This window comes from Pyrus communis, chromosome 11, assembly GCF_041283825.1.
Source record: "Pyrus communis isolate YQ-2024b chromosome 11, ASM4128382v1, whole genome shotgun sequence".
Classification (NCBI taxonomy): Eukaryota; Viridiplantae; Streptophyta; class Magnoliopsida; order Rosales; family Rosaceae; genus Pyrus; species Pyrus communis.
Genome location: NC_142575.1, coordinates 30,845,466 through 30,869,235, shown reverse-complemented (window position 1 = coordinate 30,869,235; position 23,770 = coordinate 30,845,466). Strand labels below are relative to the sequence as shown.

The 23,770-nt window shown below is 35.1% G+C and overlaps 2 protein-coding genes and 1 non-coding gene across 7 annotated transcripts; 1 reads left to right on the top strand and 2 right to left on the bottom strand.

Annotated features, from left to right (window-relative positions):
- Window positions 1–468: 468 nt before the first annotated feature.
- Window positions 469–541, bottom strand: TRNAA-AGC (transfer RNA alanine (anticodon AGC)). Its single transcript has one exon. It is a non-coding gene; the product is annotated as a tRNA-Ala (tRNA).
- Window positions 542–6,221: 5,680 nt separating this feature from the next.
- Window positions 6,222–9,258, top strand: LOC137741642 (uncharacterized). 2 transcript variants are annotated; one of them, XR_015953301.1, is made up of 3 exons: window positions 6,222–6,500; window positions 6,650–8,686; window positions 8,789–9,258. XR_015953301.1 is itself a non-coding variant. In XM_088679623.1 (2 exons), exon 1 carries the CDS (start codon window positions 6,843–6,845, stop codon window positions 7,473–7,475), a length of 633 nt encoding a protein of 210 aa, XP_088535749.1. In that variant the 5' UTR covers window positions 6,702–6,842; the 3' UTR covers window positions 7,476–8,686; window positions 8,789–9,258. The 2 variants fall into 2 exon arrangements, 1 of the variants encoding a protein (XP_088535749.1); XM_088679623.1 differs by lacking the exon at window positions 6,222–6,500 and having other exon boundaries at window positions 6,702–8,686.
- Window positions 9,259–12,117: 2,859 nt separating this feature from the next.
- LOC137742459 (protein MARD1) lies at window positions 12,118–14,948 on the bottom strand. 4 transcript variants are annotated; one of them, XM_068482330.2, is made up of 4 exons: window positions 14,048–14,948; window positions 13,909–13,950; window positions 13,058–13,826; window positions 12,118–12,397 (listed from the first exon to the last, which is right to left on the bottom strand). In XM_068482330.2, the coding sequence occupies exons 3-4, from the start codon at window positions 13,789–13,791 to the stop codon at window positions 12,295–12,297; spliced, it is 837 nt and encodes a 278-aa protein (XP_068338431.2). In that variant the 5' UTR covers window positions 13,792–13,826; window positions 13,909–13,950; window positions 14,048–14,948; the 3' UTR covers window positions 12,118–12,294. The 4 variants fall into 4 exon arrangements, with proteins under 4 accessions (XP_068338431.2, XP_068338433.2, XP_068338432.2 ...); XM_068482332.2 differs by having other exon boundaries at window positions 13,058–13,800; window positions 14,048–14,729; XM_068482331.2 differs by having other exon boundaries at window positions 13,058–13,837; window positions 14,048–14,668.
- Window positions 14,949–23,770: the final 8,822 nt, after the last annotated feature.

The following is a 23,770-nucleotide window of genomic DNA, read 5'->3' as shown; positions in this document are numbered from 1 at the left end:
TAAAAAGGACAATATATTTAAAAGGAACATGTCTTGGTCGGTACCTACCACTACAATTAAAGTGTAGAATTATGGAAAGACAATGCCATCTTTTGTTCACACTTGATTAAAATGGAGCCAAAATTAAAAAATATTAATTTAATTTGTCTAAACTCCCAAGTACTTGTTTCTGAGTGTTGTAGGCAGAGAGAATTTGACTATTATGACCCTGTTGACCTTAAAATATGGCATAGTTGTGTCTTTGTATGAGGGTGACATAAATTTTTTTTTTCTCGTAAAAAATAGTGTCATTCAACGAATGTCAATTGGTAAGTGTTTCGTTACTACAGTGGTAGTAAAGAGTTGAATTCATGCATGACCGCATGAGTACGAACCTTATCAATAACTAATTTAATATCTAATATAATAAAATCTATCGTTACAAAAAAATTAACAAAAAATAAAAAATTTCAAAAAAATAAGAAAAGTTGGAGAAGTGGGGTATCGATCCCCATACCTCTCGCATGCTAAGCGAGCGCTCTACCATCTGAGCTACATCCCCATTCTGATAAATTTATTCCACGTAATTTTAATAACGTTACTAAAGTGAAACTGTGGCGTATTCGGAATGGTATTCGTGGGCATCTCTCCAGTTTTGAAGCCCACCCACAGAGGCAAAGATCCCCACTTTAGTATTTATTCGTTGCGGGAAAAAGGAGAAACATTGTTTATTTTTATTTTTATTTTCATGCATATCTTTGTCCATTTTACATAGAAAAAAAATTATTATCAACGTACTGTTTTAGTTTGGTATTACATATGGTGTTACATTATCAAATTCGTTACCCGTAAAACAAAAATGTAAACGAGAAAAGGAAAAAATGTTAAAATTATTTATTTTTAATGCAACAATATATTTAAACTAATTAAATCACATAACGAACAACATAATTATTGATTTTTTGAACTCAATTTCGGAAAAATTTAACCTATATTTATTAGTAAAAACGTAATATTAGAAAAAAAAAAATCAGTATACTAGACGGTATTATTGGTAGATTGACAAATTTATAAAATATTAACCAAGGGAAATCATTTAATCTTTTGAAGTTGGATAGCAAAATTATGCGACCGACCTAAAAAGACGGACACGTGTAGGTGGCTAACCCGCTACACAACACGTCAAAGTCTCCAACCACTCTTTTCATTTATTTATTTATTTATTTTCACACTATCTTTTTGTGCCAATATTATATTTTAGTAAAGATGACTTTCGTGGTTCCCCAAAACGCCCTCATCACTCATAAGTTTTATTTTGATTTTCAGTAGAGTTATCAGTTATGAGTGTTTTTCATAGGCATATTTTATTTGTCGATTTTGTTTTTAAACTTGTATAAAACTGTTAATTTTTTTTAAATTTAAATTTTAATTGATTACCTTTCCGAATTTTTATAATTAGCCAATTTTCTCTTAAACTTTAATTTTAGCCATTGACTCCATGAACTTTTATAAACAACCTATTTTCCTCCCTGACGCTAGATTTTAAAATTTTTCATTCATTTTGATCACGCGTACAACATATGACAACTGTATGTAGGCAAAAGAATGAAAAAATGGATAGGTGAAAATTGGATGAAGAATTTTAAAATCTATGTTGGAAAAATTGGCTATTTATAAAATTTTAAGGGATACAATTAAGTTTCAGGAGGAAATTGACTAATTATAATAGTTCATAAAGTTAATTGACTAAAATTAAAGTTTAGAAAAAAATTAGCAACTTTGTACAAATTCGGGAAACAAAATGACAAATACCTCCTTTTTATATATACTTACCTTCATTCCTCCCTAAAAAATTACATTTCATAAACTAAATTAGGATCATAAGGAACTAGAAGCATTTTTCCTATATTTTTTTCATAATATGAACTAGAAGATAACGAAAGTTTACTTTCGGATCTCGAAGTCATTTTTATCGTTTAATAGTTAATATTGTTAACATAAGGCAACTAAAACAAGCTGAGCCAATTATTGTTTGCAGACACACATAAGGATAATAATAATCATTTTTCGTAATCAAACGAAGTTAACGTTCAAAGTTGTATTGCTAATTTATGTTGAACCGCACTAATGTTAGCACATATTTCATACTGTAGTGGCTAGTTCAGTTTGATTAAGTTTGACTCATGTTTTGCTCGTTATAGTTCGACTCATAAAAGAACTAAGCGAAGCCTAGTTCAGTTTAATTAAGAAACAAGTTAAGCTTGAACATTGGTATGTTTGGCTTGTAAAACTCATAAGCAACTTCTAAAGTTTTTACAAGCCACGAGATAGAGTTGAGCTCAGCTTGGTAGTTCAAACTTGACAAGTAATAATACATATTTAGAGGCCTAAATCCAACCAACTGAAGTAATACAAAATAAAAAATATATATTTTCATATCATACCAAAGATCCTCTTAATTCTTAAAGGACAATATATATTCAATTTAAAAAAAAAGGGACAAGATATTTAAAAGGAACATGTCTTGTTTGGTACCTACCACTACAATTAAAGTGTAGAATTACGGAAAGATTATGCCATCTTTTGTTCACACTTGATTAAAATGGAGCCAAAATTTAAAAAATTAATTTAATTTGTCTAAACTCTAAAGTATTTGTTTCTGAGTGTACTAGGCAGAGAAAATTTGACTATTATAACCCTGTTGACCTTAATTACGGCATAGTTGTGTCTTTGTATGAGGGTGACATAATTAATTTTACGATAAATTATATTTTCATACTTTAGGTTTGGATTCTATTTCAATTTCTTACAACATCTTTAAAACATTTCACTATCATACTTAAGTCCTATTTTATTTCAAAATAATATCTCTGTTACATTTTCCATCTATTAATCTATTAAATGCTGATGTAGCTGCCACATATATGACACGTGGCTGCCAAATGTCTGTGACGTGGCAAAAATAATAATTTTTTTTTTTTAAACTGAATTTTTACAAAAAAAAAAAAAAAAAAAAAAATTGAAACCCCAGCGACCCACATTTGCAAGAAGAAGAAGAAGAAGAAGATGGAGGAAGAAAGAAAGAAAATACCCGAAAATCACACCCGAGCCACCCCTCCCAAAAATCCCCCATCACCCACCCCGAAAATCCGACCCAAGATTAGGTGGATCTACCAGAAAACCAGTCCAAAAATCATCTCAAACTCAAAGTAATTTCAAAATTCACTCGCGCTAAAAATCACCAAATCGCGGAGGGAGGAGGGTCACGTGGGGAGAGCGGGGAGCTGGTTCTCCGGCGCCGGGAGGGGGGTTGGTTTTTTTTTTTCTTTTCTTCCTTCCTCCTCTTCCTCTTCTTCTTCCTGCTGCAGATGCAGGTCGCTCAATTTTTTTCCCCCTTCTTCCTCCCTCTTCTTCTTCTTCTTCTTCTTACATATGTGGGTCACTGGGGGGAGGGATAGTTTCAATTTTTTTTTTCTTTTTTCCTCCCTCTTCTTCTTGTTCTTGCAGATGTGGGTCGCTGGGGTATTGGGTATTCATTTTTTTTTTTGTTTGTTTGTAAAAATTCAGGTATTTTTTTTTATTTTAAAATTATTATTTTTGCCACGTGGCAAACATTTGGCAGCCACGTGGCATATATGTGGTAGCCACGTCAGCATTTAACAGATCAATAGATAGAAAATGTAACAGAAGTATTATTTTGAAATAAAATAGTACTTAAGATATGAAAGTGAAATGTTTTAAAGATGTTGTAAGAAATTGAAATAGAGCCCAAACCTGAGGTATGAAAGTGTAATTTACCCTTAATTTTATTTTCGACCACCAAAAACGGTGTCGTTCATCGAATGTCAATTGGTAAGTGTTCCGTTACTACAATGATGAAAAGAAGTTGAGACCCCTTACTGGATAACGTGAGTATGAACCTTGTCAATAGCTAATTTAATATCTAATCTAACAAAATTTATTGTTAAAAAAAAAAATGCAACGGAGGTATTATTTTGAAATAAAATAGTACTTAAGATATGAAAGTGAAATGTTTTAAAGATGTTGTAAGAAATTGAAATAGAGCCCAAACCTGAGGTATGAAAGTGTAATTTACCCTTAATTTTATTTTCGACCCCCAAAAACGGTGTCGTTCATCGAATGTCAATTGGTAAGTGTTCCGTTACTACAATGATGAAAAGAAGTTGAGACCCCTTACTGGATAACGTGAGTATGAACCTTGTCAATAGCTAATTTAATATCTAATCTAACAAAATTTATTGGTATTGATCCCCATACCTCTCGCATGCTAAGCGAGCGCTCTACCATCTGAGCTACATCCCTGGTTTGAGCAATTTATTCCACTTCATTTTAATAACGTTACTAAAGTGAAATTGTGGTATTCGTGGGCATCTTTCCACCTTTGGAGCCCACCCACCAAAGCAAAGATCCCCACTTCAGGATTTATTCGTTGCGGGAAAAAGGAGAAACATTGTTTATTTTTATTTTTATTTTTATTTTCATGCATATCTTTGTCTGTTACATAGAAAAAAAATTATTATCAAGGTACTGTTTTAGTTTAGTTTTACATATGGTGTTGCATTATCAAATTGGATGACAGCAAATTCGTTACACGTAAAACAAAAAAAAAGAAACCAAAAATGTAAACGAGAAAAGAAGACAAATGTTAAAATTATTTATTTTTAATGCAACAATATATTTACACTAATTGAATCACACAATGAACAGCATAATTATTGATTTTTTGAACTCAACTTATTAAAAAATCAACCTACATTTATTAGTAAAAATGTAATATTAGAAAAAAAATTTCACCATACCAGTTGAAAATTTTATAAAATATTAGCTCCGGGAATTCATTTAATTTTTTAAAGTTGGAGAGCAAAATTATGCGACCGACCCAAAAAGACGGACACGTGTAGGTCGCTGATCCACAGCACAACACGTCAAAGTCTCCAACCACTCTTTTTATTTATTTATTTATTTTCACACTATTTTTTGTGCCGATATTTTTGCACATATTTTAGTAAAGATGACTTTCGTGGGTCCGACCTTTTAGATTCATATTTATCTAGGTTCCCCAAAATGCCCTCACCACTAATAAGTTTTATTTTGATTTTCAATAAAGTTATCAGTCATGAGTGTTTTTTATAAGCATATTTATCGATTTTTCTCTCAAATTTATATAAAGCTGTTAATTTTTATAAGAACTTTAATTTTAATTAATTAATTTCCAAAATTTTTATTATTAGCCAATTTTTTTCCCTTAAACTTTACTTTGAGCCATTTATCCCGTGAACTTTTATAAACATCCCATTTTCTCCTGATGCTAGATTTTAAATTTTTTATTCATTTTGATCACGAAGACAACATATGACAACTGTATGTGGGCAAAAGAATGAAAAATTGGATAGGTGAAAATTGGATGAAGAATTTTAAAATCTACGTAGGAGAAATTAGTTATTTATAAAATTTTAGGGGTACAATTAAAGTTCAGGAGGAAATTGATTAATTATAATAGTTTAGGGAGTCAATAGACTAAAATTAAAGTTCAGAGAAAAATTGGCAACTTCGTACAAGTTCAAGAGACAAGCTGACAAATACCTTTTTTATTTTATTTTATATATATTTACCTTCATTCCTCCCTGAAAAATTACATTTCATAAACTAAATTAGGATTATAAGGAACTAGAAGCATTATATATATATATATATATATATTTTTTTTTTTTTTTCCTTTTCATAATATGAACTAGAAGATTAAAACGAAAGTATACTTTCGGATCTCAAAGTCATTTTAATCGTTTAATAGTTAAGATTGTTAACATAAAATAATTAAAACAAGCTAAACTAACTACTCGTATTGTTTGCAGATATACATAAAAATGGTAATAATTATTTTTGTAATTAAATGAAACTAACGTTCAAAGTTGTACTGCTAATTTACGTGCAACCACAATAATGTTTGAACAATATTTCATACTGTAGTGGCTAACAAAGAATCATATTAGCCGTACAACTTTGAACGTAAATTAGCTGTACAATTTTGAACGTTAAGGGAGCAATTTTGTAGACTTTGATTTTGTTCGTCCAAAAAGGAAATTTCAAAGGGTAAAATAGTCAACTGGGCTGTGCCATGTATGGGGCTAGGGCCCAGACTATCCATGATGAAATGGTACTTATGTAAATATAACGAAAGCCAGACCCACTTGTTTAACTATGCTTACATGATACAGTACTGAGGGAGCACCGCAAGAAGGGAGTACACCACAGTAGTACTGTACGTTTGTTATATACTACAACTGTAGACAGCCATTTCAGATTTGTGCTTTCTTCGTCTCTCCTCCTTGTACCTCTCCCTCCCTCCCTCCCTCCCTCCCTCCCTCTCTCCTCTCCGGGGTTCAATTCCTCGTTTCACTCCGATCCCCGAAAAATCAGTGCTCGAGAACCAGAAGCAGAGCAAAGATGGAGAGGTGATTACTGCCTGTGTGGTCCAAGTGAGAATTTTCTCGCTCGATTTGGTAATTTTCCATCACTTTCTCGAGAAAATAATCATGGGTTTTCGATTTGAATGTTTAATTTTCATGGGTTTTGTGTATTTCGTGTTTGGGGTAATCATTTTTACGCCGTTCTTGGATCTAATTTTCAGTTTTGATCTTTCGATTTACAGCGAAATAGGTGCTTTTTCTGATCTGAATCTGATCGGGATCTGGGTCTTCGATTGGACTGATTTTCCGTGCGATTCTTACCGTAAAGTTGCAATTTTGAGTATTTTGGGGCTGAGTTGTAGAAGTAGATCGTTTACTTTGAGAATCGGACTGACTCGGCCGAGTTGTACTCGTTGACTCACTGAATCTTTTGTAATGGAGACTCTTCTGGTTGTGGCGCAGCATAAGAACCAGTACTATGGCCAGGGGAAGCCACACGGGCCGGGCCGAGTCGGCCCGTCGCCGTCCAAGGACTTCCGAGGGATCAATTGCCGGACTTTCCAATCCGGGTCAGGTATACTCCCAACCCCATCCAAGGCTTGCTCTACTCCTGTATCCAAACAGGGAGCATGCTCTGGTTCTCCTCCTAGGATAACTACACCTAGTCCAAACAAGATACATACATCTAGTCCAGTTTCACAGTCTGATAGCAGAACATTGATTAGAAGCACCCCAATTGCTATCAATGTCAACAACTCGAAGAAAGGCAAGCACTTCAATCGAAGTTTTTCATTTTCTGAGCTCTGGGCCGGTCCGGCTTACTCGAACTCTCCCCCACCGAGTTCGTTGCCAATCCCCAAGTTTTCAATCCGACCCAAGAGAACCGTGTCGCTCGAATTGCCCAAGTCGCCCGCTGATATCGAAATGCACCACCCAATTGCCAAGTCTACACCTGCATCCCCAACTAGGGAGCATGGTGGGTCTTCTGCTAGAGATCTCTTTCACAATGCTGACTCCGCGACCAAGACTCTGCGTCGCATTCTGAATCTCGATGTTGACGATGAATGAAGGGCGGATGGGAGCACTAGGCTCCTGTAAATAGGTTTAGATTGTATATAGAATGAATAAATTGGGTTGGTAGACTTGGTAGTCGGGTTGTGATGAGTGTGTTTAGTTTTCTGTAGTGGTGCTACAAGTTCAAGTCATGGTTATGGTGGGTTAACGACCTCCGGATGTTGGATGTGGAGTTGGCATTAGGGAGATGAATGGTTTTTCTGGAAAAAGTGGCATGGTATGTGTTGTATGGGATTTTCGACATGGATGGACCTGACCCGAAATTTTAAGGAAGCAGAAGGAAATTGTGATAGGCTTGTACTTTTGAAGGCTTGTTCTTTCGAAGTGGATGGTTGTCTGCACTATTGAATGGGGGAGATGATGGCTTATTGGGAAAAATTGGCATGGTATGTGTGATATGGGATTTTCGACATGGAACTTACCCGAAATTTGAAGGAAGCAGAGGGGAACTAGTGGTACAGGGATTGTACTTTTGAAGCGGATGGTTGCCAGCACTCCGGAACAGGAGGGATTGAGCAACCCGTCGTACATATGAAATCCGAGGGAAACTACATTGGACTTGAATGTTCCAATGTAATCCCCTCACAAATTTGCTAATTCTTAACCCTTTTAGAGTTAGGTTTAGGTGTCTTCATTTGGTTACTGTACATGCTGTAGAATGTCTAGTGATCTATCCATACAGAACTTTGTAGGTTTCTATAGGTTTCATTTTTCTTCTGCATTATGTCTTTTGTATCCTTAGGGTTCAGAGTTAGTGTCCTTCTAAATATTCTAACATTGGCTAGTCTCTTTGTTCCTTAGTTCAGCGTTGCCGCAATAGCTGCTTAGGTAATCTTCTTTCATTGAACACTCTTGCCTTTCCTGTTATAGCCTTGTTTGCCTTCATACTCAACGAAACGTTCTTTACTTCTGACAACAATCTAACCCCTTTAACTACACTCTTGTCAAAGGGTGTTCTCACCTTTCACTATCTTTTCTGTTTTTTGAGAAAGAAAAGAGGGAAGGGGCATTGATTGTTCTTTCGTACTTCTGCTTCATTGGTTTTTCGTCTTTAGGGTTGGTCAATCTGTAGTTCTGTCCTGTATGATGTCCTGAGTTTGGAAGTACCTATTAGTTCATTGTTCTTGGAAATGAATGGTGCCGGTTGTGGTGTTCACATTGTTTTCATACTTGGAGATTGTTGATCTCGCCTCACCATCGACAAGGTAATACATCTGTTTTCCTGTTCCCCTTCGGTGTTGTGTTCACCAACTCTTTTATAATTTGTTTCAGTTGTGACTAGTTTCTTTTGAATGTGTGTGAAACAGGGTGCAAGTTGGTACAGTATTCCGGAGCTGTGTTCGTTAGCAGTTCGTGATGTAGTTCTTTACGCGTGTAATAGTTCCTTGCTGAAGGCAAATGCGGTTCCAGTACATCATCACTTGTGTTGAAGAATGCATGATGTATGGAAAAGCTGTTTGTCTTCCATCGATCCGGTGGAGCATTGTAGCGTCGGACATATTTGTGGTGAACTTTTATGTCTTCTATTTATGTTTCAATGTTGAGTCTGTTCTTCTGTCGTCTAATTTAAACTTCGATGCTAGCTTGTTTATCGTCATCTTTCATATTCGTACGTTAATTTTATGGATGTTAAACATTATTTATCTGTTCGATTTATATGGTCTGTTCCATTGATGTTGCTGTATGGCGCATAATGTTCTTTCGATCGGCTTAGATGTGAGTCATGTGCTTTGATACTCGATAGCTTAATGGATTTGAATCTGCGAGTTGCTGGTGATTCTGTCGCAATGAGAATTTGAAACTTGATACTGTTCACAGAATTTTCAAGCCCCTCCATCTTGGGAGAGATTGTTGGGTGCTGTTTGTGTTGCGAAATCGATGTATATTGCAAATTTGTATCATGGAAATGTAGACATCGATATCGGTTGGTTTGGATGGAAATTACGAAAATTTAAAATGAAACTTAAAAAAAATGTTAATATAAGAGTTTTTTCGATATATTGGAAATATTAACAAAACATGATATCGAAAATATCAACGGTATCGAAAAGATTTCAAACGCTAGTTCCGACCCGCTGCACCCGCGGCGACTCAGAATATTTTCCAGCTTGGGTTGCTTTCGTTTCATCTTTGAGGATTATTCTCATGGAAGATTGGTAAATTTGAAGTAAGCCGAGAAGGTTTCTCTTTTCCGTAACTTAATTCTCCAATGTGCAAACCGGTTCGTACGTATTTGTGGAGGTTCTGAAGTTAAAACCAGAATTTCTTAACTGATTTTCGTTTGAGCACTCCTACGAACCAAGCTCTTGGTGGTGGTCTGTCCATGGTTGGTTTGTCTTATGACCAAAGCATTTGGTGATTTGAAGAGCGAGTTACATGAAAAAGGGATGCGAAGGGGGCGGTATCTAAGCATGTCATGTGTTTCAACTTCATGTGCCGCCACCTTAGAGTCTCATTTCATGCAAGTGTTTTTCAATAGGGGATTGATAGCCACACCATTTCCATCATCGTACACACTTGTGTTGAATTTTGTTCATTTCGTGGAAGCATTATGCAAGTTGCTGCTGTATTATAGCGACCGAGTGTTCTTTTCCTTTCTTGCTGCTTTGTTGCCGCGGTCCAAATTTTCACTGTGGTATGGGCGTGGAACGTGAACAGGAGAAAGGGGTGAATGCCAAAGCCAACTTTGATACTTGTTTCAAAAGTAACATTTGACAGACAACATTCCCTTTTGTCCGATCCCTGTAGGCAGCCTTTATCTTAAACTAGTCTTCTTTTTCCCTCTTCCCTCATTACATCTTCAAAGTGCTTTTGGCTTCTTCGTAAGTTGGCCTCATCAGGCGAGAGATTCTGATGTGCAACTAATGACATATTCTGTAGTGTTTACATCTCTATTTTACACTTTTATCACGTGATGTTAGAGATATATATAAAAAGATATTTTCTCGGATACATTGTGATCTTTTTCTTTATACATTTATCGTTAGTTTTACTTATTTATATGAGAGATTTTGAGGTGTAACCTAAGATAACTTCATTGTATTCATATCCTCCATATATTTACTATGAGTAAGTTTGTTGATATACAAAGGGATATATCTTTAGCCGTACTGATAAATATATCTATCACAAGTTTTGCTTATTCACACGAGAGATTATGTTGTGAACCACCTCTCATTCAATGCACTCAACATGACTAACGATATGACTTTTTTTTCTTTCTGTTTTTGTATTAAATAGTGAATATAGGGTGAATACTGTTTCTTTCACGTATTTGATTGACAAAGTGTGTTTTATTAATAGATAACTAGTATACGAGATACTTTATAGTTTATTGTGTAACCTATTCATTGTATTTATATCCACCATATATCTACCATGAGTAAGTTTGTTGATATACAAAGAGATATATCTTCGGTTGTACTGATATATACATCCATCACAAGTTTTGCTTATTCATGCGAGAGATTATTTTCTGAACTGAAGATATACCTCTCATCCAATGTGCTCAACATGAATGCCTTTTTTTTTTTTTTTTTTTTTTTTGAAGTTTTAACAAAACACTTCGAGTACTGTTTACTTTTAACTAAAAACCAATTTTTTACCTTTCCTTTGTACTATTCACTACACCTTTATTTGTCCATTTTCATTAAAACTAAAGTTTTTTTTAATTTTATTTTGGTATTGAAATAGTGAATATAGGGTTAATACCATCCTTTTTGCTTATTTGATTGACAAGGTGTGTTTAATAATATGTGGTTTAGATTAGATACCCATCATGGAGAAATTTTCTAGTGTATCAGAAACACGATTCGGTATACTAATACAAATAATTTTTTTTTTTTAAGTATCCAATTATTTGTATTATGACATTTGTTGTATCAAGTCGTATTTCCGGCACACTAAAAAATCTCTCTCTATAATGGTATGTGGGGTGATGCAAGCAGATGTTTGGACAGCCTCTGCAATTTGCATCACAGTTCTTAACTGCTACCGATATTTAATTATCCGAGCCATCGAGTAATGTATAAATAATAGGTATGGAACCTTGGATCCATTATTTGGACTAACTCTTTCTCCATTTTATTTTTCCTTTATCCGATCAAACTGTCGCCTCTTTTAATTATTCTCGAGAGTTTAAAATTTCTATACTAATTTTGTGTGTGATTTTTCTATCGTTTATATCATTAATTGTTTGCATGAAATTAAATAATTTATTTTGGTCTATAGTTTTGCAGTTGTTAATACGAGTGGTTAATTTAATTCACACTATCACTAGTACCAGTTTTATAGTATGCATAGCGGAGTGCAAGTTGGTTCATATCTAGTAGAAGAATCTCTAGGATTCGAACTATTTCATCATTTATTAAGTTAGCTTTGAGGTGATTTACTCTCTTATGTTACCGAAAAAAAAAAATTATGACCTCCCCACAACCCAAAAAAAAACCTCTTGTGCAGTTAAAATTATCAACAATTGATTAGAAAATAAAAAAGTTAGGCAGGTTCTGAGTCTTTTTAACTTATGAAAGTAGGGAAGGAGAAGAATTTACATGTAACTATGACGTTAAAAGGGCGATATTATAAGTTCATCATAGAATGTTAGATGAACGATTTAAAACGTAGAACATATAACAACTTATCATAATCATAGGACATTAAGTCATTAATTTAAAAAACTCAGAACTCTACAAACTTAGAATACCTCATCCTCTCTTATCTTTATCTGCAGTGGAGAGGGTATGAAAAAATAAACAAGGCAAATACAAAAATTAAATAGGAGGACCTAACTTTTTTGGTCTTTAAGATCAATCATTCAAGAACAACTCCTAAATGTATCATCAAGTTCTGTGTTCCCAACTTCATCCAAGAGCATTTCTTGGTACCGGCATTCTTGACTGCAAAACGCCTTCTCACCTCTACACGAGACATTAAACAGACAACAAATCGTTATTTAATTAGAAACAAATGTTGAAAAAATGATTTAAGCGTAGGATACATATAACTGCTGCAAATGTTTGATCAAAAGTAGAACTAGAAACACTAAACCAATAATAAGCGGTACGTATATTGTTTAGTGATTATTAAGAGAAGCATGCAATCCAGTATCTTCGTCTTCAAACTTGAAACTTCCAATAATTGAATAAGAACGTGTTTGAGACGGCTTCTAGAAAAGCTTAAAGTGTTTTTTGACGATTAGAAATACTTATGATTACGCTAGACAGAAAAACTTATAAACTATGTAGGTCGGAGAAGTGTGTTCTAGGAAAGAAGACTACTCCTGTTCTTCAAGTAAAAAGCACCTACAACAAAAGCCCTTACGAACAGTACTTCCTACAAAAACAATTTCAGAGTAAATATTTGAAGAAGAGCTAGAATTGTTTTGTGACGATAAAAAGCACTTTTGATTACGCTAGATATAAAAACTTATAAACTTTATAGGTCTTAGAAGTGTGTTCTAGGAAAGAATACTAATCCTGTTCTTCTAGAAAAGAGCACCTACGACAAAAGCAACAGATGTACTTCCTACAAAAACAGTTTCGGAATAATCATTTGAAGAAGGGGCCATTGAAACGAACCTGTAAATGTAGATGTCAATCTTCTGTTCAAGATTCTTCCTGCATGTGTAACAAAAGCTAAGAAAATTCTCAGAACCGGAGCTCGACTGATCCGACATAGTATGGTAACTTTCCACAATGCAGTTATCAAATATGTGAGTCGTTCTCGGCTTCGGCCCACGAGAAATCACACAAGTATAATCCTCAGAAAGCTCCATTTCACTTCTCTCGCTCACACAACCAGACCCTGAACCTGAATTCGAACCCGAATTTGGGTTCTCTGTTTGGATGCCAGAGTTAACAGACCCAGTTTCTGAAAACTGGGAATTCAAAGTCTTGGGGATTTGAACTCTGAGCTTAGTGCCAAACAGGACCTTACGGTTACTGGTTTTTGAATTTTTGTCTTCCAAGTTTTCATCTTTGAGTGTTTGAACCAGAGCAAGGCCAATGCCTTTGGCCTCAGATTTCTCCCAAAAGGGTTTGTTCCCGGGTTGAGTTTTTGGGGTTTTGGGTTGGATTTGGTCACCCGAAAACGGGTTTCTTCCGAAGGGGAATGGCTTGGTGGTGTCAAGAATTGAAGTTGGGCTGATCAAATTTGAATCGGTTTCGAAACTGCCCTTTATCGCGAAGCCTCTGAATCTTGGAGAGTCGAAGAATGATGGGCTTTTTGAGTAGTTTTTATGAGTTGGAGATGGTTGAGAGTCCGCCATTAGAGGTTGCTTGCTGGTCACTGCTCTGGATCTGTTCCTCAGCATTACTTTGCTCTATAGCAAATGATCTAAATTAATCACTGCAAATTAGCTAAAAAAATTAATCAGATATTTGCACGAGAGACAGTAACAGTATTCGAGAAGCGGTATTCGGAAACTTACCCTAATAGTCCGGCTATGAAACAAGCTTCACTCAAAAACCACCTTTTGAGTATCAAAAGTAGAGCAAAATTAATCCAACATTGCCATGCGAGAGATTAGCAACAATAAAGAAAGAATATATGAGAACTTTAGTACTTACTTTCACCAGGTCAGTAATTTCGGCTATGAAACAGACGTCTGTCTGGAAAATTCCTATGAGATTGAAAAGTAGAGTTAATTAAATGGTTTTCTTCCTATTCAATGAAGAAAATGGAAACAAAGGGAAGAATCTAAGATAAATAAAAATGGAAGGGGGTTGTCGCTAAATCTCAGTGGCCTCCATAGATGAAAGCTTAAAAAAAAACATAAAGTGGTATTTTTTTTCTTTCAATTGTGGTTATATTTTTTGGGGATTGGAACAAATTGGGGCTCAAATTCCCATCATAACAAACAGCATGCATGCCATGTGATCAGGGCAGGGAAATATAAGAAGAGAGCAGCTCTGGCATTGCAGCAAAAGGAGTTCTATATCCCCACTTTGGCATAAATGCTTTTGGTTCTTCCTATGAAATGAAAGAGCCCACCATTTCATATATGAACCTCTCTCTCTCCCCCCCTCTTAAAATATTTCACTTTTTGCTAGTGGGTTTTGCATCCCATCGATCAAATTCACTTCCTCTGGGCAGGAATTTGCAACTTGGCCAACAGAGAAAGCGAAAGATGGAGAAAAGAATAGGCCCTCTGTTTTAAAGGGGAAGTGAAAAGAGTGGGGTTTTGGGGTGCCTTTTCTCCTTTTAAAGAGTGAGAAACAAGATAAAATTTTTAGCTGGACATTCTAACCATGTCATTTATAAAACAACTCTCATAGATAAATAGATGAGAAAAAAAGTTGAGGTTCTACGATAAATTAAATGTAATTTATAAAATTGAAGAAAAATCTTGAATTGGCAGATTACATCTTAGTTCAACATAGTAAATTGGCTGAAAAGATAGTTCATGAAGAAAACTGACAATTAGGTTATAGTTTCAGTCTAATCTTCAATCTAGTCTAAAGGGTAATTGACAATAAAAGGAGTAACTTAACTTATAAGTACACGCAAAATTTCTTAATTTATAGATGTGAAATTCAGACTCTTAGACACTTCCTACATTTCAATGGCTTATTTTTAGCTACAGTGCCTGAAACTCAATTTTAATCTTACTTTATCCTCCACCACCTCTCCTCCGCACGTGTGTAACTCAAAAGTTATTACTTTACTTCCTGAAATTCAAAATTAACTCCATTTTGCCATTGGAACTCGATTTTCATCCATTTTGCCGCTGAAACTCAAAAATCGTCATTTTATTCCATTAAAAGCAAAATTTGCTCCAAATTGCCTTAATCATGTTAACTCCATTATGTGGGTTTGATTTTGGTGTACCAGCTAATCCATTTCTTTTTTATTTTTTTCATCTCTTTAATTTATTTTAAACTTAATTTTTCCAATTATTGATTGTTAATGCATACTTATAGTGGAGATCTATAATTAAATTCATTGACACATGAGGCATAGTCTTATTGAGTAGTAGATTCCACGTACATTTCAAATGCGACTTGTAAGTTTTAGATAGAAGAGACGATTCATAAGTTAAAATATAATAAATTTCGAGTGTTAGTGAGTAAAGTACATGTTTTTAAGTTAAAAAAATACAAACGAAATCAAATCAAGTTCTAGACAATGTAACTAGAAAATAAGCCTATTTTAATATTTGTGTTCCACCGCTCGTATACGGTCCTCATAAGAAGTATTGAGTATTGACCACACAGCCTCCTGCCAGTGAAATGGTGGTTTTGACCACACCACCACAAAACCCAGAAATTCGAATTTTTATTTTTTCTAATATTTTACTTTTGTAGTTTTCTCACATGATTGAATAGCTTTCTTTCTCTAATAAAATAATACAATAGGCCTCTATTTTCTCAAACAGATTACATTTTATCTTTCTATAAAGAGGTTTTGTGAGTAAATTTTTTTTATTGTGACGGGAATACAGATGATACACAATGTATTTTTATGTAAATAGTGAGAAATTTTATTTTTTAAGTTATTAAATTTTTAACACATATATTTTAACATTTGTACAATAACACGTAATGTACCGTCTCGTGTGGTAGCCACATTGAAAAATCTTTACTTTGTGAGGGTATTTTGTCGTGACTCGCTTGGACTTTGTGTGAAACTCTCTCTGCGGACTCTGCAGTTATGAATGCACAAATAAACGCACGGCACTCATAGGAAGTGTTGAGCTCATCCCTACGTTTCTCTTTGATTATATATATATCCACCATGCAAAGTTATTATATAGTTTCCATTTTGATATTACAGTGCACAAATTATTGATGTCGCTTCACTTTCTTGTTACGTGATAAAACACAATTAATCATGAGTATATAATTATTTAAGAAATGCTAATGAAGACTTTTCATGAATTCTTTGTTACCACATATTTAACGTTAATGTATGTTTTATTATAAGATATTATGTCAAAGACATGAGTTGACAAAAAGTATAGAAAGAGTTTCAATTTTGGAAAAGTTTCTTTAGCATTTCTCTAGTTACTTTATTAAAAGAAGGTTTTTTTAGTCAAAATGATCACTGAGATTTGCATAACTGATCACTTTGGTTGCTGAGATTTAAAATCAATAAAAGTAGTCTTTGAGTTCGTTCGCTATCAATCATTTTGGTTATTCCTTGAAAAATTATGCTAAATAAAGAACAAATAATAAAAATACACTCAATTTAATAAATAATGGACCAACATGATTGGACAAAAATTTAAGATATTTTCGTCGTTTCATTTTTATTTAATGAAGATTTTTCACAGAAAGATCAAAATGATTGATGGTAGACAAACTTAAAGACTACTTCTACTGATTTCAAATCTAAAAGACCAAAGTGAGAAATTATACAAACCCCAAGAATAATTTTTGTTAAAAAGCCTTGAAAGAACTGTAGTTAGTAGGGCGGTGTCAATCATAGGCGAGGGTCGCCAATCTTGACTTATGAAAAGTTATTGACTGACTTACCATCGAATAGCTGGGCAAGACAGAATCGCAAATAAACACATTTTTCTACTGCAACCATCAATTATTGTTGTCTTTTACTTTCCTTTTTGATTCGCACAAGTTCACCCACTTCACTCAAATATCTCTGTTTTAACTATTTTTCTTGATCTCTCAAGCAGCACGATCGCTAGGACTTACCTACCACTAATATAACCTAGACAAGAACCACCAAGCCTTTATACCTTGCCCAATCAAAGGAAAAAAAAAAAAGGTCCGAACCCGCCACCGACAATTAGTAGGTTTTCGTGGCAAGACGTATATGCCGTATGATAAAATCTCTTCCGCGACTCAGCCCCTTGATTAACCTAGATTAGGTTAAAATTTGGGAGAGTACCAACATTTCATGAAGCAAAAGTTAAAACACTTTTAGCATAAGTTGTTTTAAACATTCGATGAAACAAGCGTTACCACATTGCTATATTATTTGTGTAGCACACGTTTATTAAATGCGTGCTTGTTGCAAATACGAGGCACTTGTTTTTTTGCAAACAATAACTCATAACCCCTCATATGGCATGTGGTGATTAGAAATACTAATCCATTTTTTAGCGGATTTCAACTTTTGAGTTTAGTCTAAAATGCCTAGTTTTACCTCACCAATGCAAAATCCAGTACTACTTAAATGTAATCAATTGTATGCTTTATTCGATAAGGATAGTGATATTCACATACTCATTTTTACTTCTAACATACCATGTGGCCTGAGCTTCTGTCTTTGCAACATTAAAGGTCCAAAATTAACATGGTACATCTATCCCACATGACTAGTTAGGCTATAGATGAAAGTTTTGGAACGTTCTTGACTTTGTTTTTACTACATTTCACACTCTATTTCTTAATACAATATTTTAAAAAATAAAAGTCAGAAGGGTACGTTTTATAATCATCTTGTTTTTAGTTTTTACGTGACGATAGATGAGAAATACATAAAGAAATGATGGATGAAGAAGCTTAAATGAAGAATTATGAGGGAGCTATAGAAAAATCGTATTAAAAAAAAAAACACAATGAAAATTAAGATCAAAATAAAAATTTTAAATAAAATTTTATTTTCATTGATTCATCTTTGTTTCTTTTTGTTTCTCCTATTAGCTTCTTCACCTATCCTTTTTTTTTTGGATAAATTACACTTTCATATCTTTAGTTTGGGGTCTATTTCAATTCTTTACAACATCTTCAAAACATTTCACTTTCATATCTTAAGTACTATTTTATTTCAAAATAATACCTCCGTAACATTTTCCATCCATTGATCTGTTAAATACTGACGTGGCTGCCACATATATGCCACGTGGCAGCCAAATGTTGCCATGTGGCAAATAAAATAATTTTTTTTTTTAAAACCTGAATTTTCTCAAAAAAAAAAAAAAGAAAAAAAAAGGTAAATTACACTTTCATATCTCAGGTTTGGGGTCTATTTCAATTCCTTACATCTTCAAAACATTTCACTTTCATACCTTAAGTACTATTTTATTTCAAAATAATACCTCCGTTATATTTTCCGTCCATTGATCTGTTAAATGCTGACGTGGCTGCCAAATGTCTACCACGTGGCAAATAAAATAATATTTTAATTTTTTTTTAAAACCTGAATTTTCTCAAAAAAAGAAAAAAAAATTGAAAAAAATAAAAATGAAACCCACTATCCCTCCCCCCTCCCCCCAGTGACCCACATCCCTATCCTTAACCCAAAACCCAAAAAACCTGCTGCAGCAGCAAGAAGAAAAAGAAGAAGAGGGAGGAGGAAGAAGAAGAAGAAGAAGGAAAAATAAAAAAACCCAAACCTAGTTTCGTTCCCCACCCCGCGACCTACCTCCCTCCCCCCCACTCGGCGCCGCGTGACCTCCCCCTCCCCCCCACTCGGCGCCGCGTGACCTCCCCCTCCCCCCTCCTGGGGCCGAGCGACCTTCCCCCTTCCCCGCCCCCTTCGAGTCGAGATCTCGTGATTTTCAGTATGGGTGGGTTTTGAAAATACTTTGAGTTTGAGATGATTTTTGGACTGATTTTGTGGTAGATCCACATAATCTCGAGTGGAATTTTTGTGGGTGATGGGGGATGGGAGAAAGGGGTGGCTTGGGTGAGACGAACTGAGGCTTTTTTTTTTTTTTTTCTTTTCTCCCTCTTCTTCTTCTTCTTCTTCTTCTTCTTCTTGCAGGTCTTTGGGTTCTAGGTTAGGGTCGCTTGGGGGGGGGGGTGGCGAGGGAAGGCACTGGTTTCAAATTTTTTTTTTTTCAATTTTTTGAGAAAATTCAGGTTTTTTAAAAAAAATTAAAAAATATTTTATTTGCCACGTGGTAGACATTTAGCAGCCATGTCAGCATTTAACAGATCAATGGATAAAAATGTAACGGAGGTATTATTTTGAAATAAAATAGTACTTAAGGTGTGAAAGAGAAATGTTTTAAAGATATTGTAAGGATTTGAAATAGACTCCAAACCTGAGGTATGAAAGTGTAATTTATCCTTTTTTTTTTCAATTTTTTTTTTCTTTTTTTTTGAGAAAATTTAGGTTTTTTAAAAAAAATTAAAAAATTATTTTATTTGCCATGTGGCATATATGTGGCAGCCATGTCAGCATTTAACAAATCAATCGATGGAAAATGTAACAAATGTATTATTTTGAAATAAAATAGTACTTAAGGTATGAAAGTGAAATGTTTTGAAGATGTTATAAGAAATTGAAATAGATCCCAAACCTAAGGTATGAATGTCACATCCCGGCCCGGGGCGGATCACTTCCCGGGCCCACTCCACCACCGTAGCACGATATTGTCCGCTTTGGGCTTACCATTGTAACATCCCACATCGCCCAGGGGAGTGATCCTTAAATGTATATTCACATCTCTACCTAGCACGAGGCCTTTTGGGAGCTCACTGGCTTCGGGTTCTATGGGAACTCCGAAGTTAAGCGAGAAGAGGGCTAGAGCAATCCCATGATGGGTGACCCATTGGGAAGTTGCTCGTGAGTTCCCAAAAACAAAACCGTGAGGGAATGGTAAGCTCAAAGCGGACAATATCATGCTACGGTGGTGGAGCGGGCCCGGGAAGTGATCCGCCCCGGGCCGGGATGTGAATGGTAAGTCCAAAGCGGACAATATCGTGCTACGGTGGTGAAGTCGGGCTCGGGATATAGTCCCGCCCGGGCTGGGATGTGACAAATTGGTATCAGAGCCAATCCCTGGCCGGAAATGTGCCGACGAGGACGTCGGGCCCCTAAGGGGGGTGGATTGTAACATCCCACATCGCCCAGGGGAGTGATCCTTAAATGTATATTCACATCTCTACCTAGCACGAGGCCTTTTGGGAGCTCACTGGCTTCGGGTTCCATGGGAACTCTGAAGTTAAGCGAGAAGGAGGCTTGAGCAATCCCATGATGGGTGACCCACTGGGAAGTTGCTCGTGAGTTCCCAAAAACAAAACCGTGAGGGAATGGTAAGCCCAAAGCGGACAATATCGTGCTACGGTGGTGGAGTGGGCCCGGGAAGTGATCCGCCCCGGGCCGGGATGTGACAAATAACTCACGAGCAACTTCCCAGTGGGTCACCCATCATGGGATTGCTCAAGCCTCCTTCTCGCTTAACTTCAGAGTTCCCATGGAACCCGAAGCCAGTGAGCTCCCAAAAGGCCTCGTGCTAGGTAGAGATGTGAATATACATTTAAGGATCACTCCCCTGGGCGATGTGGGATGTTACAATGAAAGTGTAATTTGCCCCTTTTTTTATGTATTTTTCTCAAATCTTAAAAAAAAAAAAAAAAAAAAAAAAAAAAATCACAACCAGGTAAACATAAATAATTTTGCTCAAGTTATAGGCAATATCGTAAATAAACACAAAATAATTTTACCTTTTTTATTTTCAAAGCTCACAATCAGGTTAACATATCAGTTCTCTCAAATAAACTAAACTTTTTTGTACCGAAATAATTATTTAGAAACAGTCACTAAATATATAAAGGGCTAATCAAAAGTTCTTGGTGTTTTGGGGCGCATACACACAACAAAGAAAAATAAATATAATATAATATAAAAGTATGAAATTTAATCCAAAGAAGAAACAAATAAATAAAATATCTATAAATCGATTCATACGTTAGTTGGAGGATTAATAACTTCAAAATCACCATTCATCAATAGAAAAACTTGTTTTTCTCTATTAGAGTTATTAGGGTTTTAGTCGGAATGAACATAGGATAAACAAAGGGTGATGCTAGGGTTTAATTATAGTATGTGGATCTATTCATAAATTTGATTTTGTACTTAATAGTAATTATGCAATAGGGGTAAAATAGACAATTAACATTTAAAATTTAAATTAAATGTAAAAAGTGATCAGATGAGTTTAAATAAAATTTTCTATATATAAATAATATTTTCAACGACGACAAATCGTTTGAAGGTCGTTATCAACAATGTAATGAAATAGTCATATGGTCAAAATCTTTAATTATAATCCACATATCGTACAGTCTTGCGTAATATCTGCACAGCCAATTACTTGCAAGAGAAAACAATCCGTCAATTTGAAAGTGGGGGTGGGGGTTTGGGTTTGGCCCAATCATGTGATTAGGCCTTGTGGGGTTTGATTGTTTGTTAGCCCTCGAATAAGTGAATAGTGGGGCCCAACAAAATAAAAAACGGACGTGGCTATAGTTAGTGGGTGGGGCCCACTGAGAGTAACGGGTAGCAAGAAATTTTTGGATTTTTTCTTTCACTGTTGCATGTTCTATCAGAGACGACGTACAACCGCTACTAACTCCTTTGCCGTTGGTTACGTAAACGTTAAACCTGTGTGGGCCTTCGACTGAAGATAAGATGTGGGGTCGTGCTTTATTTTTTTCTTTTTTTAATTTCAATTGTTCTCGGTACAAGAATAACTATGTCACACTACAGGTCTATCATAATTATGTATCGATTTCATAATTTTTAATAGTAGTTAAATTTAAAATTTACTGCTTACAAGTGAAAATGATTGTACTGTGTACTTGCTCTCCAACTAACGTTCTCATCAATCTTCAGCTTGCCATTATCCTCATCCGCGATGAAGAGGTGAACTTGTCGGAAGTTATCATATCATGGCATCAAAGTGGTCGGAGGTAATCATCTCATCGCATATTTGCATCTCTACTGCATCCTCATCCGTGGTAGAAATGCAATGGGCAAACTTGTTGGATGTGGTCATATAGTCGTAGACGATTATGTAAGAATATCGCTAGACCGTACTATTGCATCGTTATCGCTGTCATCCTTATTAGTGGTATAAATGCAATAAGCAAACTTGTCGGATGTGATCATATTGTCGTATATGATTATCTAAGAATATCGTTAGATTATAATACGAGACGACGTGAGATCTACATTTCACTAAAAAAAAAAAAAAAAAAAAAACCAGGTAAATCGTGGGCCCCATTGTGGAGCCGGGTCCAACATTCAGGCCTAACTTTTAGGCTTTAGTAAAAAAGTGGGCTCCACAGCGATGACATATCCAAGAAAGAAATGGGAAACAAAATCATTATTCTTTGTACGAGTGGATTTTAATATTTTGCTTTTCTTAACAGCTTGCATCTTTTCCGAGTTGACACAACAAATAAGAAAGCAAAGAAAATGCTCTTTATGCCCAAAAAAGTTACCCTATCTTACTATTTGCTACATCACATCTTTATCCTCGAGGTAATATTTAGTAACGGGTGTTAATCTTGGTCACCCTATTGCCTATTGATTGCATAGCTTTTGAATAAAATGTAAACGAGAGAATCTACTGTACCATTGAAATTATTTATCTTTTTTGTTTGTAGTACCCATCGTATAAGTCAATTGACAAAACGTGATGTAAAACTTAATATCAAAGTAGATCTTATCGTGTAACACATCTCTTACCACAATTTGAAGTAGATGTGATCTTTACGGAACATAAGGTTGGCAATGCTTTGGTCTCATAATCGACTCATCATATAAGTTAGTCTACAAAATGTGACATAAAACTTAGCATCAAAGTAGATCTTATCGTTAACACATTTCTTACTAAAATTCTAAAGCCGATGTCATCTTTATGAAACATAAGGTTGATAATGCTTTGGTCTCACATCAGATCAACAGTTAGGAATTGGCACTCTTTAGTCTACGATTACTTCAAACACGAAAGGTTTTTCTAGTGTCATTAACTATATATACTTATAAACAATGGTGGATTTAGGATTTGAATCTTTGAGTGTCTCAAGGTTAAATACAAGTTTTTAGATAGAAATAGAACAGGAAGCGCACAAATTTTTTAATCCAGTTTATTAACAGAGGCATTTTGGCGAACACTTGGTGGGCTCATTGTTGTCAATCAAATCATGTTGCACATATGTCAACTGATATTGATATATATTGAAGCAATCTATTGAATAATATAGAGAGAACTTGTCGAGTAATGCCTATGAAACCTATCAAGATATGACTAGTATGCATTACATCAAACACTTGATAGGTACAGAAAAGACCCGTACCAAACATCCGCCCTTGCCTATAAATCTTGCTTTTCGCTTATAGTGATTGTTTCAAACACGATTGTAATTGATGAGAGATGTTGACATAGATTTTTTCCCCTAAGCATAACTCCCATCGTTCAATGATATGGAAGGAGTAGGTAGCAATACGTAAATGTAGCACACGCGAGGCGTCGTCCAAAATGTAGTGATGGATAACGAACCGATTGAGATGTCTTGATCGATGGGGGTAAAACTTGAGAGAGAAGAGATGATCCCACAACGATTGCTATCAAACAAGTTTAAGTCACTTTC

Bases quoted from the DNA above. Each gene is read 5' to 3' on its own strand.
- LOC137741642 (XM_088679623.1), top strand. From the start codon at position 6,843: ATGGAGACTCTTCTGGTTGTGGCGCAGCATAAGAACCAGTACTATGGC.
- LOC137742459 (XM_068482330.2), bottom strand. From the start codon at position 13,791: ATGCTGAGGAACAGATCCAGAGCAGTGACCAGCAAGCAACCTCTAATG. The intron at 12,398-13,057 runs GTTCGTTTCAAT...TGTCTCGTGTAG, and splicing joins ATTGACATCTACATTTACAG to AGGTGAGAAGGCGTTTTGCA.